At 50.3% G+C, this 16,286-nt stretch overlaps 1 protein-coding gene across 2 annotated transcripts in view; it reads right to left on the minus strand.

Annotated features, from left to right (window-relative positions):
* The window catches only part of TNFAIP6 (TNF alpha induced protein 6), a 254,345-nt gene that overhangs the window by 7,201 nt on the left and 230,858 nt on the right, over window positions 1-16,286 (minus strand). Inside the window, exon 5 of one of the 2 annotated variants that reach the window (XM_078683864.1) lies at window positions 15,471-15,511. The exons of the other annotated variant lie outside the window; for it this stretch is intronic. Coding sequence (XP_078539990.1) covers window positions 15,471-15,511 — 41 coding nt within the window. The remainder of the gene's footprint in view (window positions 1-15,470; window positions 15,512-16,286) is intronic. 2 annotated transcript variants of the gene reach the window in all.

The following is a 16,286-nucleotide window of genomic DNA, read 5'->3' on the forward strand; positions in this document are numbered from 1 at the left end:
CTTCAAGTGGGAGTCAACTAATACCAGGGTGTTTCGTCCGTCCGGAAATGACCAAAAGTCGATGCTCACTTTGGACCACGGCTTCAGACATGGATCTTCTGTGATCACCGGGTGGGGTGCAGGGTCACCACCTGTGATGTTGCAGGTGTGACAGGTGCGTATGGCTTCCTCGACCATGGCATCCATCCCCGGGAACCAGACTTTCCTCCTCAGCCTGGCTTTGTTTTTGAGACTCCTTGATGACCTTGGTGCGCTAGACGGACCACTTCCTTTTGCAGGCTCCTCAGAATCACAAGTGTGGTGCCACGCAATATGACTCCATGAAGACCTTCGCTGGGTTCGCTTTGTACTCTCCACACTTGTTGTCGGAATAGCCTTTCGTCCGCAGTAAGGGAGCTGACACTGTCTAGGAAGTGACACCAGTTCCTGTTGGCTAACGTGGTCTTGACCTTGACAAGGCACTCATTTGGTTCAGTTGCCTTTCCGATGTCTTCTAGCGTGAGGGCAACTGGGCATGCTTTGAGAGAGACCATCCTGACAAACTCTTCAGTGTAGTTTTTGTCGGCCGGTGCAATGGGCAGCAATGGTCGGGCCGAGGTGCCGCAACAGGAAGTTGGCAGGGTTGTTTGCCTCCGGACGGAAGATCACCTCAAAACGGTATGCCTGCAGCTGCACTGCCCACCTCTCGATACGGGGAGGAGCAAGCCGAGCTGTGCCAGCGAAGAGAGAGACAAGAGGCTTGTAGTCGATGACCACTCAGAATTCATGCCCAAGTATAGATGGAAGTGCTGGCACGCCCATCTAATGACCAGGGCCTCACGCTCTATCTGTGTGTACTGCATTTCAGTTGCAGTCAATGCCCTGCTGGCATGCGCAGTTGGGACCCATTCCTTGGACTCGGTCTCTTGCATCAGGACTGCGTCCAGTCCTACGGGACTTGCGTTCACCACTATTACAAGTATGCAATGACTCGGTCATCGATGAGGGCCTCCTTGATGGCATGGAATGCCAGATCTCCCTTTGCAGACCAGACCCGCGGTTGACCGGACTTTGTGAGGGCACAGAGCTGCTCGAACAGGGACGTCAGGTTGGGAATGAACCGGCCACGGTATATGGCCATCCCCAGGAAGCTCCGGACTTCAGTGGCTGACGTGGGTCTCGGGGCAGATCGTATGGCTGCCGCCTTTTTCGGGTCCACTCGCAGCCCTTCTCTGGAGAAGATGAATCCAAAGATGTCCACTGACTCCTGATAGAACAAACACTTGGCTCTGTGCAGGGTGAGTCCGTTTTCCACGAGTCGTTGAAGGGTGGCCCAGAGGTTTACATGGTGTTCCTCTAATGTCTTGGAGAATACGAGAATGTCATTGCTCAAATTTATTATGCCTTGTAAGGGTCTCCCTTATTGCATTCTGGAACACCTCCGTGGCCGAAGAGACACCAAAGCTCAGCCTCTTGTAGCGACGCAGTCCTACGTGAGTGGAGAATGTTGTGATGTTCCTACTGTCTGGGAGGAGTTCCAGCTGATAATAGCAGGCATTGAGGTCGAGTTTGGTGAACCATTTGGCGCCGTTCAGGGTGGCCAAAATGTCATCCCTCGTGGGTGTGAGATGACGTTCTCTCTTCACAGTCCTGTTCGGTAGGCGCATGTGGACGCAGAGTCGAATGGTTCCAGGCTGTTTTGGTTTCGGGGCTACGACTAGAGGAGATACCCACGGTGTGGGGCCCGACACCTTCTCTATCACCCCAAGTCCTCCAATTTCTCCAGCTCCTCCTCCACTTGCGGCCGCAAGTGAAATGGCACCCTCCAATGCCTCGGAGCCAGCGGTCGGACCGTTGGATCAACGTGCAGCTTGAACGTTTTCCCTTTTAGGCACCCAATGCCTTCAAACAGCATAGGAAAGTCTCTCAGCATCTCTCAATCATGCAGATCATGCACCTGGTTCGCAAAGAACACTAACTCAAAGTCCTCCGCCGTATGGCAGCTGAGGAGTGTGCCTCATTTTCCTTCCGTGACGTGGAACTTTGTGTTGAGACTATGGCCTTCGCTGGTAATTTCGACCTCCATGACTCCTCATAGAGGAAGCGGCTTGTTTCCGTCATTCATGTATATCCTTGCCTTGGATGGTAGGAGTGGCGGGCGTGGCGATAGTTTTTCATACTGGTCACTGTCCATCACGTTGGTTGATGCTCCAGTGTCTATGAGGGCACTTACAGGAGACCCCGCTACGGTGATGGTGCAAATGGGCGGTGGTCGGCGCATTGTTCCTTTCCGGCCAACGAATGACACAAAGAACACATTGTCATCTTCAGCTTCTAGGCCAAACCCTGGTGGGGGGTTGTCCACTTACTCTACTGGGTCTTCCAGCATCAGTTGCCTCACCGCCGTCGAGAGCCCACGTGGGCCGGGGGCGTTGCTCCTTCCTCTTCCACTCCTGCAGACCTTTGCAAAATGGTTGAGTTTTCCACATTGGGAACACGCCTTTCGTCTTGCGAAACACCTCACCGCTGGAGGGTGATCCAAACCACAGTTTCCGCATGTACTCCTCTGGGGAGGCCTCGTGGATCCTCTAGATTGAGCCGGTCTTCTTTGAATCGCATCCACTCTCTCCTCTTTAATCGTGGGTGGTCGCGGCGATGCGGGCTGCGAAGAAGGCCGGTTGAGGGCCCTCTCCATTTCGTCCGAGCGAGCGGTGGACAGCTCGTGGGACCTGGCGTGCAAGAGGATCTAATCTAGACTGATTCCAGGTTGTCATAGTACCTGGCATCGCAGCGTGACTGACCGACATCCCTGGATGATCTGTGCTCTGATCTCCTCCCGCTGGTCTGGCAGCGTACAGGAGCTTACAAGCCTCCTTAGGTGAGCTTAGAATATATTGATGGTCCTGGCCTCCCCTTGTCGTGCCTGCCGGAGCTTGAAACGCTCAAAATCTGGGTTTATTTGGGGATCGAAATGCCAGTGTAGGGCCGCGACTGCCCCATTATAGTCATTGTCTGCCCCTCTATCTGGTAACGTCTCAAAAAGCTAATAAAATTCGCCTCCTCTGTAGCACATGAGGAGCGACCTCTTTACCCTCGCGTCAGTTTCTCTCACGCCAATAAAGTAATGGTCTAGGCAGCCAATCCAGGATTTCCAGCGTGCCGCGGCTGTGGACGGGTCTGAGATTTCGGTGAAGGGCGGTCAAGGGGTAGCTGTGGCCTGGCCAGGTCGAGCGTGAGCCTACCCGTTGAGGGGGTGACGGTTGTACCACCGGGGGAGAGCATCCTCTCTTGGCATCTTGGCCGCTTATTCTCTCCTGCGGGCTTGTCTGGTGCGGTGCATGGGCGGTGATGACCAGTGACGCTGATTGGGGTAGGGCTTGTCCTAGAGTGGATGTCTCACTGGTCTGTGGCGTGTGGGGCAGGCACACGTGGGTGTGGTGTCACTATGCGCACATCAAGGTCGCTCTACTGCTGCTGGCGCAGAACAGGGGAGCCTCTGGACATCCTGCAGGGCTGGCTGAGTGGCTTGACTGGCTCAGGTGTGAGCTCCCACGCTGGGGGCTAGTCCCCTCCTCAGAGGACCAAGAGTCAGGGTTGTGCGTGGCTTCTGCGTGTGTCCCGCTGCACAGGCCTTTCACTCCTGGGCCTGATGGGCCGCTGTGCAGGTATGCTGCAGGGCTGCTGTGCTTATGTGCACAATGAGCGTGCTCGTACAGGGCAAACGCGCAGCCAGGCGGCAGACATGCGGTGATTAGCTTGTATTTCGCCCGCCGGCTCGACCACGTGACTGTGGGAGCGAGGCCAGGCCGTGATATAGCAAGGCTTAAGCGCAATGGCGCGAGTGACGGGATTGCAGGACTGGGTGGCGCATGCATGCACGAGCAGGGCTGGCCTCACCTCGTGGCGCTGATGCTTCCGCTGAAGATGACAGCTGGCAGCGACGTGTGGCGGGGGATGCACCCACTGAGGAGACACACGCCGGCGCACCTCCGATCCAGGCAACCAGAGTCATGCGGGGTGGGCACCCGCTGAGGAGCACATGCACGCCGGCTGCGCAGACCGCACACGCACCAGGGACTGCGGTGGCAGCTGCCGGCTGCGACCACAGGCACCAGGTAGCACTCCAGGTGGGGACACCGCGAGGCGTGGGAGAGACCCGCCTCGTCGCCAGTATAGTGTCTGTGGTTAACAGGACACTCGCTGTTACTAATTGATGCCGCAGGCTTGGGCCTCACAAATAAGGGACACACGCACACTTAAGTGACGTACTGGGCCAAGATCCCGAGCGGTCCTGAGCCCCTTTATTTAAACCCTCGGGCGAGCCTACCCTCGGGGTGCGTGGGTGCGTGTAGAGCGTACGTGAACGGGCCGGGTGGCTCCGTCACTACACCTTGTATGTCACTATCCCAGTTATAGCTACCAATTGGATTGAGTTGCAATTTGCAACCTTCCTCATGAATATTAATGAGATTTAATAATATAAATGTGTTAAGGATAGAAGGGGCACAGTGTAAAATGAGAGGGGGAGAGCCAGACTTCACAGGCAGGGTAAGATAATGGAACATTTTCATACTCACCATGCTTTGCAATATTGGCCACTTCATTTTTCATTCCTACACAATTAAAAGTTAGGTAATATTTGTAAAGTGTATAATCTGACTCTGGTATGCACTCTTGTATATGAGGGGTGTCGGAGGAATGTGCTGTTTGACTGATGCCATAGCTTTACCTGTTCTTATGTCCCTGATCTCCACTGCATTGTGCAGGGCCGTCCATTATCCATTATATACTGTTTGCGTAATTTTCTGTCTGTGCACATCTTTCGGGTTCAATGTTATCTGCCATCATTAGTTTCAAGTAACAGTGTGGCATCATCATGTCAATTCCAGAGTCCGCTGTCAGTATCCCTCGTCATTGTCCCTGACTTACTGGTAAGTTGTTAAGGACTCATGTAAGTGTCATTGTGCCCATGCTACTATCCAATATCAGTGTTTGTAGACATGGGATTCTGTAAAAACAGCAGTCACAAATTTCTTTATAATCGGTGACTTGTGACACACCCACTCGCCACTTATAAAGAAAAGATGAGTGTAGTGTTGGGGCCCTAGGCCCACATGGTGGAAGGAATGAGACACAGGACACCAGTTAGGGGATAGCAGATCTGGCCACGAGCACGTGCGCTCTGGTCTTTTATTAACAGCGTCACCTGACCCAGTGACGTCTGTGGTGGGTGGGTGTTTAGTGTAGGGTTACACTGCAAACAACTAGACTGTGTCCTGGCAGGACACTACGTTCCTCCCAAACTTTAATGAAAGGAAAAGCGAATGTCCAACCTGCAAGAAAACAGAACAATAACATTTGATAGCCCCACCAGATCTTCTTCAGGCGATCAGCTGGGAGAATGTTGAAAGTTCCAGGACTACAAAGTCAGTCAGATGAGCTTCACCTCGGCGGTGTACTTCAGATCATCCTTGTCTTGCTGTGTTGACGCTTATATACAGTGTTCATCACTTGGAGCATTGGGAGCAGAATGGGTGTGACCCTTGAGGGGTCTCGCAGGTGTTCCTAGTCCAGTGGATGACAACGCTTGTTGGTTGTAGGAGACGACTATGGCACGAGAGGTATTTCTTTGGATTTGCTGATCTTGATGCCTTCACATCTCCGTCCGGCCAAGTAACTTCCGACTTGCCTTCCTTGCCAGACTCCTCTCTCACTGGAGCCTCGAAGACTGGCCTCTCCTGCTTGGACTCTTCTCTCACTAGAGACGCTGGGAGGACCCTCTTGCCGGACACGATGGGACCGGGTGGGCCGTGCGGGCTTCGCATAAGCCGCGCAAAGGCGTCGCTGCTGAACTGCCAACGGACTCACCGCCAAGTCTCTCATGATGTCCTCGGGGGTGTTGATGTCATCCGCCAGGATGGTCTTGCTGTTAGGACATGGGTTCAGTGTCTTCAACAGACCGTTTCTCGGTGCTAGGTGTTTACCTGGGGCCTTCATGCTTCCTGTTGCCTGTCGTGGAGCTGCCGCTGCTGCACCTCTCCCATCCGGATTCCTCTCTCACAGGACATGCGGCCGAGGCCCTTGTCCCCTGGACTGCCACTTGATCACGTGGGCTGTGCGGGTCGCTGCGGAACTTCGGACATGGCCACAGTCGAGTCTTGTGTAGTCCACAAGGGTTGATTGTCTAGTGCTCGGGTATGCTCTGCTTCGGCAAGCTTCAGGTTCACGGGGCACCCATGCGGTTCTTCAGTGGTTGGTCTCCTCTAATGCAGGTTGTAGGGATTACTGGGATCCACACGGATGTTGCGATGTTCCTTGGACAGCACCGATGTTCCTGTGTGCTGACTGTTGCAATGCTCCTTGGACAGCACCGATGTTCCTGTGTGCTGTGGTTCTCTCTCTTCCTCTGTGGAGTGATGTTGTGATTCTCCATTCTTCCTCTACGTTCTCTTCCTCGACGCGGTCAGGTCTTCTTTCTTGCTTTCTCATGCTAACTAGGATTCTCCATGTAGCGGGCCCTCTACATGTCGTCCCCTTGGTCTTGTCCATGTGGTAGGACACTGTCTTCACTTGGCTTGGTGACTAGACCTGTCGTCGTATCTTCATGTCCCTTCTTCCTTTTCTTTATGGCGTCGCGCCCTTCCTTTCCATGTTCCCTCTTGCGACGTTGTCTGGACCTCTTGCTGTCGTTGGCCTTCCCGACCAGTCTTCCCCAGGCGGCTTGCACTCCACCTGTTTCTTTCTGGTTTGGGCATAGCTCTCCGGCATGGTGTTCTTCTCTTCTCTGACTGGACCAGTTGTCGCGATCTTCTCTGTTGCTGCTTTTCTTTCCTTGGTGACCAGACTGGGTGGTCGGCTTTCATCTTGGGCATGAGTTGTCATGCTGTGCTATTTTCCTTGTGGTTGCTATTCACCGTCACGGTGTTTTGGCGTTGGTGCGCTTTGTCTGCGCGGAGGAGGGTTGCGTCACCGCTCCTGGTGCAACTCTGGTGCATGCTGCCATGCGTGCTGACGATGGCGCTCCGGTTGCTGAGAGACATCGCTGTCTCTGTTGGGGACCTTTGTGTGCTGTCCCGTGGCGTTGGCGTGTCGCTGTGCAGCGTCACTCTGGTGCTCCTGATTCCTGGCACGTTCCGGCGCAGTGCTGCGCGGTCCTGGCGTGCGGGTGTGGAGTTCTTGGACGCCTGTTGCGAGTCGTTGGGTACTTGCTGCTTTGGCTGTTGTCAGGGACTTGCTGCTTTGGCCGTTGGCGGGAGTAGTTGAGGCTGCAGTGAGTGCCTGTGGCCACAAGGCGGCGTTGCTCTCTCCGTCCTTTGATCGCAACAGTTATTCCCCTGGACGTTTTTCCAGTGCTTGGCAGTCGTTTCCCTCTAGACATTCTGTCAGTGCTTGAGTTCTCGCTGAGGCATTCGTGCCTCTTCCCACGTTGCGTTGGAAGTGGCGACTGCCGACTCCTTGCTGGTGCGTGTGGGTGTAGTGTTTCTTGTGTGGTTGCGCACTTACTTGCTGCGGGAGTTTAGATGCTTTCCCTGGGGGCGCTACTCAGTCTGTTGCCCCTTGCTGGGAGTCTGCTTTGCTGTGGCGCGCTTGGTGTCACTAGTGCAGGGCTGCAGTGACCTTTCTTTCTTTTCCCCTGGTGGACTGCGTCTTTCGGTCACGTGCTTCTGCCAATGCGTCCTGGCAGGCGTTCCTGAAGTTCTGTGGTGGCCTGGCACCACTGGTACGTCATGCAACCTTGCGCTTTCTATGGGCTAGCAGCAGTCTGTACTGCTTCTGTGCTGTTGGCGTGTCGTCTTCCTAGACATTCTGGATCTGCCTTACTTTTGAGCATTCGTGTTGTATCACTCACTTTGCATGGAAGGTACAGTGTTGCTGAAATGCCACCAGCTGGCAGCTTTGCTTCCACCTGTGTTTTCCCTGTCTCTATTGTACTTCCATGTAGCATGTCCTCGTTTGTGGAACAGCGCTGCCTGCACAGGTGTCGGGGTCTGCCGGAGGATTTTCCCCTCGATCACCCGGGGAGAGCACTTCTGTCAGTTCGTGGGGGGGGGGGAGGGGTGAAAGCCAGTTCCCTCCGTATTCTTGCTGTGTCTTTTCTCGCTAGGGTAGCGTGTGAGTGCTGGCACTGCTACGGCCAGGTGCGGGTGGGCTCCGCCTTATGTCTTGGTGTCCCGCAGCTCCTCACACGCTGCGGGCACTCCTATTGCTAAGTTTGTTCGCACCGCAGCCTCTCCTCCGCTCTAGGTGCACGGGGTAAAACTGCTGGCGGGGCACTCGCGCACCGGCGCTCTTTTGCCGCAGGTCTTATCCCCGCCTGTGGGACGATGTGGAGGGTTCGAGTTGCGGCGGGTGGGCTCCGCTCGAGCTCCTGGTGCTTCTTTGGGGACTATTCACCCCGCCGCCTCCATTCACACACGCGGCGGGGACAGGGGACGCTCCGGGCAGGCCGCGGGTAGTCTCCGCGAGTCCTGCATAAATTATGTTCATTCACCCTCGCGGCGGGGGACAGGAGGCATCACAGGCAGGCCGCGGGTGGGCTCCGCTGGCTCTGCATTAGTGTCAGTTTATTTACGGCAGCATTGTGCCCGTCTAGGCGCTCTTCGGCACAGTCTTTCACCCCTCCGCCGCACTTCACACACGCGGTGGGGGAGGGGGGCGCTGCAGGCAGGCCGCGGGTGGGCTCCGCTTGCCTTGCCTTATTGTGAGTTTATCTTCGGCCGCGTTCCACGCAGGCCATGCGGGTGGGCTCCGCTTTGGTGCACAGTCTTCCGGGGGAGTCACCTCCCGCTCCCGGCTCACCTTCGGCCGACAGGCCAGGTCCTGGGCTGCGGTCGTGGCGGGTGGGCTCCGTCCGGCCGGTGCACCTCTCCGGTGGGGGTCTCTGCTTCGCGGCCGTCTCAGGTGGGCACTGGGCGGTCCGCTCCTCCCTGGTGGTGCTTGTTGGTGGTGGCTGACGCGGGTGGGCTCCGGTCGGCTCGTCCTTGAAGGCTGGTGCGGTGGGCCTCACGGTCGCTGCAGGCTGTGGGGCTCCGACGTGCCCACCGGCTTCTCGGCGCGCTGCGCCCTGCTACATGGGGTGCCCTGCAGGCGGGCAGCTCTCTCCCCCTTTTTCCGGGATGTTTTGGCAGTGGCACGCGTGGGCTTCACTACCGACCTCGTCGCCAGTGTAGTGTTGGGGCCCTAGGCCCACATGGTGGAAGGAATGAGACACAGGACACCAGTTAGGGGATAGCAGATCTGGCCACGAGCACGTGCGCTCTGGTCTTTTATTAACAGCGTCACCTGACCCAGTGACGTCTGTGGTGGGTGGGTGTTTAGTGTAGGGTTACACTGCAAACAACTAGACTGTGTCCTGGCAGGACACTAAAATTGAGTTCTGACGTCACAATGCCCGCTGCCAGAACCAGCAACCGAGGTGAAAGACAGGTCAGGTTACAACGCATAAATAAAGCAGCTGTTTAAAGCAATAAACAAACATTACTTATCTTTGTTCTGCTGTATTTTAATAGCTTACAATAACAAAGAGAGATATGTTAATTTTCTGCACTTCTTAGATGGAGAAAAAGTAGAACTTTCTGCATGTTTCTACACGTTCCGAGCTACTGCAGTGTTTTTTTTTCTAAAGTGACTTACATTGAACTATTTCTAATATAACTTTGCAACAAAAATCTAAGCGGTTTTTGATGTGTTTAATTTTGCACTGGAGGTTCTATTTTTTCTTTTATGTTTGAAAACATTCTTGCTCTTTCATATGAAAAAGCTATGCGCCAAGGTTTTAAGTGGTTTATGAGAAAGTTGATGGTGTGACCATGTGTTATATGGGAGTTATATCGGCGTTCCATAACCTTATAAAGGAACTCAGCCTTCGGCCTCATTCCTCTATATGCTTATGAAACTCCTTGGTGACTTGCAATATCCTTAAAATGTACGGCAGAGGGTAGTTTATCTCTTATATCATGTCAGTGTCTGCCTCAGTGTTTCGTACTCTGGTTTCCCGTGTCAGTTCAGTGCCTACAATTCCAATATCAACATTCAAATGGCAGTCTGATTGGATCTGCCACAGCCTTCATGTCCCTACGTCACAGCCCCCATCCATTTTCCTCATATCATTGTTCCACTGTCGTCATTAGTACTTGTGTTTCAGGTCAGTCAGAGTCCAGGTGTCCCACATCTGTGCCTTAGTGTCATTGTTCCAGTACCTGTGTCAGACTCCCCATGGCAGTGCCAATGCCCCCATATCAGTGCCCCCCATCAGTGCTCTGTACCACTGCCAGAATATCTGTGTTTCATGTCATTACGCGACGATTAATGTTAATTTGGCCATACCAGTTCTAGTGACCCAAGTGTCAGTGCCCTAACATCAGCGTTCCCATATCTTTATCTCTGCAGCGGTGTGCCAGTCCGCTGATACCAGCCTCCTTGTGTATGTAATGATGTGCCATCTCAATGCGCCATTATCAGTACCCATTGCAGTGTCCCAGTCCATTAGTGCTTTTAAAAATGTTATATTGTCGGTGCTGCAGTGTGTGTGCCAGGCTCTGGGTACACTCATAATTTTCCTTATGCTGGTGTGCCCATGATAAGGTATGTGTTAATAATAATAATAATAATAATAATAATAATAAAAACCTTTCTAGAGCACCTGGTTACACTATATCAGTGTGTCCCCGCGCTATGGATACAGTCCAGCCAGGAGCAAGTAGTTTACCACGGATCATCAACTAAAGAAGGGGGGAAGTGGAGACACCCCTACAGGGTTAGTCCTTCGGAAAGAGGTGCGTTTTAAGGGTCAAGAGGAAGCTTGCTTCAGACGGCTCCATATGGAGTTCAACAGGGAGTTCATTCCAACGTTTACATGCTAAGTATCTGAAGGAACGCCCTCCTATGCGTGCTTTATAGATGCGAGGTACCAGAAACTGCATACTTCCAAGCGATCTCAAGTTACGCTTAGGGCGATGAATTGCCAGCAGCTTTTGGAGATAGGCAGGACCTTTTCCTTGTGCTATGCGGTGGGCAATGCACAGCACCTTAAACAGGATACGGTCACGTATGGGGAGCCAATCGAGAGTTGCCAAGTTTCGCCTCCCTGAGTTCAGGGGTCTCCCTGTCAATTCCAATGTCTGCACCAGTTTTAGTGTCTGGAGCACGGCGACACAGATACAGTGTCCTCTATCAGTGCTTCTTTATGAATTTTGGTGCCCTTCTGTCACTGCACAAATATTAAGTCATACTGATGACTTTCTTAGCGCTTTTATAACGCAAACACCACGTGAGCAAATGGTGAGGATGAAAGACAATCTGGTGGATTCAGCGTTGCGGAACTATTTTGATTGTTGAATGGTAATAAAAGAATTTTTTTTTTTAAAGAAGAGATCCACAATGTAACAGTTTAATGATCCAAACATTCTAATGGCTAAGGCATGCCAATTTTAACATGCATTCTACAAATACTTTTGGCATGCTTATAGAAAAGAAAATATCTGTTTTAGAAATGCTTGTTTTATGGTGTAGTGCAGATGTTGCCTGTATGCATTGTTTATACCGAGGTGAGAGTGTGAACATAATTGAACTAGTTAGTGCCAAATAATTATCCTATCACGCAGCGCAACACAGCACAGCAAGTCACCTCGCTGCACACGTGATAGGTAAAGAGCAGGAATGCGCTGTACTTAACACTGTATGGCACATTCCTGCCTTTTCCCAGCACTAGTGCACAATGTGCTGCCTAGCTCCAATGCGGGCACTCTTTCACCATGGTGCAAGGGTACCTGTTGTTAGCAAGATGGTTTTTGTGCAGGAAGGGGCAACTTCCTGCACAAAAATAATCCCCTGAGGCACTTCCTTTTTCTATGTGTGCTGCAGGATGCAGCACACATAGAGAGAGGAAAGACTAGGAGAACTAAACATATTTCTAATTGTTACGCCTCACCTGGGAGGAGTAGCAGTTTTGGCACATTCTCAGGTCTTCCACTTATGGTAAATCTAGGAATGCATCAAAATCCATGGGTTTTGCGTGGGAACACCCACTCACGACACATGGAACGCCTCTCTGGGGCAGAGGGACACAGCACAGCGATTTGTGCTGCGCTGCTTTACTCTGGATTTATCAACCTAATCAGGACCATGCAAAGTGGCTTTGCTTAGCTTGATAAATCCCATGTCAAGGATCGTGTCTCTTTTGCACTCCGTTGCGTGGTGCATAAGCAAGGCGACCCTTGATAAATATGGCCCTTAATTCCAGTACTGTCTTTTGACCAGCCCGTCCCGCATACTGCCAAGGACATTTAAGGTGCTGGGGACCAATGCTAATATGGAATAGTGGGACCCCAGTTCTCCTAGCTACAGATGCTATTTGTTTGAAATTGGCTATGTATAGGGATGTAGATTTTAATGCTCCTTTGACTCTAGTCACAGTCCCATCCACCGCTGGTGAAAATGATGTTAAACGCGTATTTGAAAACTGTCCACATTTTCCTAAAACAATGCAAGTAATATATGTGAAAGGTGTGGCAAAGTTATTGCTGAAGACGATTTAAAAATGCACTGAATAGCAATGTTTTGATAATATCAAGAGTCTCTAGTAAATCGTAGAGGTGATGTTGATGGTATCATTGAGCCCCACCTCAGGTATTGTGTACCCACAGAACCCCTCCAATCCTGGCAATATGTCTGTAAAGTTACCTAAGCCTAATACAAACCAGAAAACAAATTCCTTGAAGTGTGTGTGACCGGTCAGGTGACCCTGCAAATAAGTGCGCGTGCTGGTGGGCAGTTCTAGTAGCATACAGACTGTGTCTGTGTGATCTTTTTCCTAGCATGTGGGCCCAGAGCCCACAGCAGAGCATCAAGGATGATCGGTGCCGCTGTTTGCGCCTCATTGGCAAAAAACAATATTGGCAAACATCAAGCATCTGCAAAGCGACACTGGGTGAGGAGACGTCTTAAGTAATGGGCAAAGTGGGCTATTGCCCAGGGCCCGCACCATCCAATGACCCCCCTGCAAAAATGATCGCTTTATTTGACCCCTCTCTATCCTATTTAGCTAAACATCCCTCCCTTTCAACCAACCCTCTCCCTAAGTCACCATCTCTTTACCCAGTATAATCTTAAGGATTTTTGGGTTCCCTGGGCAAGATATGTTTGAACTGTTTTTGTGTGACCCTGTTAGAGATTATTATTTATTTAGAATTATTTGGCCTCAAGCGGGCTTGATTTAACAAGGAACGGGTAATGAAATTTACATTTTGGACATATAGGGACCACAAAAATATGTCTTGGCCCTCAAAATCCTTAAGATGACATTGACTGGTTGGCTTTCTTTCTTAATGCTTGGTTAATACCAGTGACTTGCATGATTTTTTGTTTCAGTTCCTCGGAGGGGCATTCTGCATTTGTATATGTTAATAAGCCATAAGGTGATATTTCATTCTGGCATACAAATACATTAAAATAAATGTATCTATTTCCACTTCTAGCGCTTTCTCTGCAAAACTCTGGTCCATTCGTTCCCAGACAATTTCATGTTTTGCAATCATGAGATTTCAATTTTACCTGCATTTACCACAAGAGTGCGCTATATACCTTCTGATCAGTAAATATCTGCTCTCTTTTCATTTAAAACCTCAGACCTGCATGGTATGAGACTGGATAGAATATAATCGTGTTTCATATAAATACAGTCAAGTTTATGGGCAGATTTATCATTGTTTCACACGGAGCAGCGCAGCACGTGAAAGAGCAGAAATGTGCCATATTTAACATGATACGATGCATTCCATTTCTTTTGCTGCCTAGCGCCAATGCAGGCCCCCTTGGGAGACCTTGCTGCGCAAAAATAATCCTCTGAACCATTTTACTCTTCCTATGTGTGCTCATAATGCATCACACATAGTGAGTGGAAAAAACAAGGAGAAATAAAGATATTCTTCCTCATTACAACTCACCTGGGGAGGCATAGCATTTTGACACATTCCCAGGTCTACCAGCAATGGGAAATCTGGGAATGCACCAAAATCCATGGGTGGATGCTTGGGAACACCAACGCTTCACCATGGAATGCCTGTCTCGGGCAGAGTAAAGCAGCGATTTGCGTTGCGTTACTCTTTTATCATTTATCAAGCCATGCCGGGCCACGCAAGGTGGTCTTGCGTCGTTTGATAAATCTGACTTAATAGTTGCGTCACCCTTGCGCCCCCTTGCGTTGTGCAAGTGCAAAACAAATCAATGATAAATCTCCCCATTAATATCTATAGGTAAGCAACTTCTTTCGTACATTTTAAGAGGTAAGATGCCCTATTGTGAGAGATATCATAATGAAACATGGATTCAAAAGAATTATTGTCAGCCCGTATATTTCTGCTTAAAAAGGAAAAATAGCTTTCTTTATCGACCGTTTTGTAAAGGAGCCTATGTACTAAGGGGCACATTTATCATTGAGTTGCAGATTTTGCTGTCAGCCATTACAGGACTCAGGGACTGAGTCCCCATTCCTGAAGTTAAAAAGAAACGAACAAATAAGGGGGCAGGGCCGTTAATGGCATCCCTGGGGCTGGCTCACTTACTGTGTACCCAGGGAGCTCTCACCAGCAAGTGCAGGGAAGCTTGTTTGCTCCCATCTGGCAGGAGCATTTCCAAACTCCTACAAACGGGAGCAAACACAGAGTCTACCCCAAGCTAGCGGGAGCTTAAAAAAGGCTCTCGCTTCATGGGAACAGACAAGTGTTCCGTTTCCCTGCCCACACTGATGCAGGCAGGATAACAGAACACACATTGCTCCTGCAACATGCGTTGCAGTTGTTATCACACATTTTGGAATTTACCAACCCACTTGTAACTAGCGACTGAGTGCTATCATTAGAAATCGCGATACGCCAGAGCCTTCTGGATGAATGTGGTAGAGAGGATCGAACTGATACCGATTAGAAAACTGATCTAAGGAGTATATTTGGATATGGTGTTTTCCTAATTACCTTTCCAAAAATTGAACGTAATGTTTTCCATAATTTTTTTTTGTGGTAGGAAAATTGTCATGAAGATTCGAACATGGGAGAGTACCCCAGGTACGCCTGTACAGCAGGGGTTGAATGAGCTCATGGCCCAAAGCGCCTTGAGACCCTCCGGGTGAGTAGCGCGCTATACAAATTTCTTGATTGATTGATTGATTGAAGTCAATGGCTTTAAAAAAGTATGTGCAGCAAGTGGGAAATGGCATCGGAAAATTACATTTGAATGTTAGGGACACTTTTCTAGAAATGCACATATGGAATGTTTGTTTGCATGATGCGTTGTATACTCGGAAAACTTTCCTACTACTAGGGTGGAGATCCCCCTATCTAAAACCACCCCAGAGTCCTATTTAATGCAGTAGAACAGATCACCTAACCAGATTTGGAATCACCACCTCAGAAGCACAAAAGAAATGGTTCTCCTTTCCAGCGCCTAGAAACTTAAATTAAGCACAGCACTGCCATTTAAATACATAGTATATTTACCTGTACTAAGGATGTCCTCGGGGAGCTCATCACCACAGTACCTAGGGGGGAAACACATTCCATTAAACATTTGTTCAACTAATTTCCCTCCTGAATAATGGTAAGAAAACACACACAGCACATGCACTGTGTGTTTTTTTGACTTCTTGTAATAAATAAAAAAAGGTTCAGACTGGCTCCATTAAGCAGGTCATTGATAGAATATGTACTGTTACCACAAGAATATTCTCCTATTATAATGCTTCTGGTCCAGTTTGTACTTCAAACTGTGGGGCAGGGCACTGAGTCAGATTTCTGAAGCAACGTAAAGCTGGCCTCATAAATCTGGAGTAAGGCAGCACAGCGCCAATCGCTGCGTTGCCTCATTCTACGCGATGAAGCTGTTCCATGGGTGTTGCAGTGGGTGTTCCTATGCAAATGCCATGGTTTCTGATGCATTCACAGATATACCAAACCTGGTAAACCTGGGAATGTGCCAAAAAGATATGCCTCCCCAGGTAAGGCGTAATGAGGAGAAATATCTTTAATTCTCCTCGGTTTTTCCTCTTTTTATGTGTCCTGCATTCTGCAGCACACATGGAAAGAGGACAGCGCCTCTATGGATTGTTTTTGTGCAGGAAGATGCCTCTTCCTCCACTAAAACATTCCTGCCTATAGGCAATCAATAAATATTGTGTTGTTCTCCCTTGAAGAGAGTTATGGTTTTTGAAGTCAGAGGCATTGGCAAGCAGAAAACAGACCACCAGAAAAGTCAATACCAACAGATCCTCTAGTCATCTGAAACCCCTACAGGTCTTCTGCAGTAGCATATCTTCT

This window comes from Lissotriton helveticus, chromosome 3_1, assembly GCF_964261635.1.
Source record: "Lissotriton helveticus chromosome 3_1, aLisHel1.1, whole genome shotgun sequence".
NCBI lineage: Eukaryota > Metazoa > Chordata > Amphibia > Caudata > Salamandridae > Lissotriton > Lissotriton helveticus.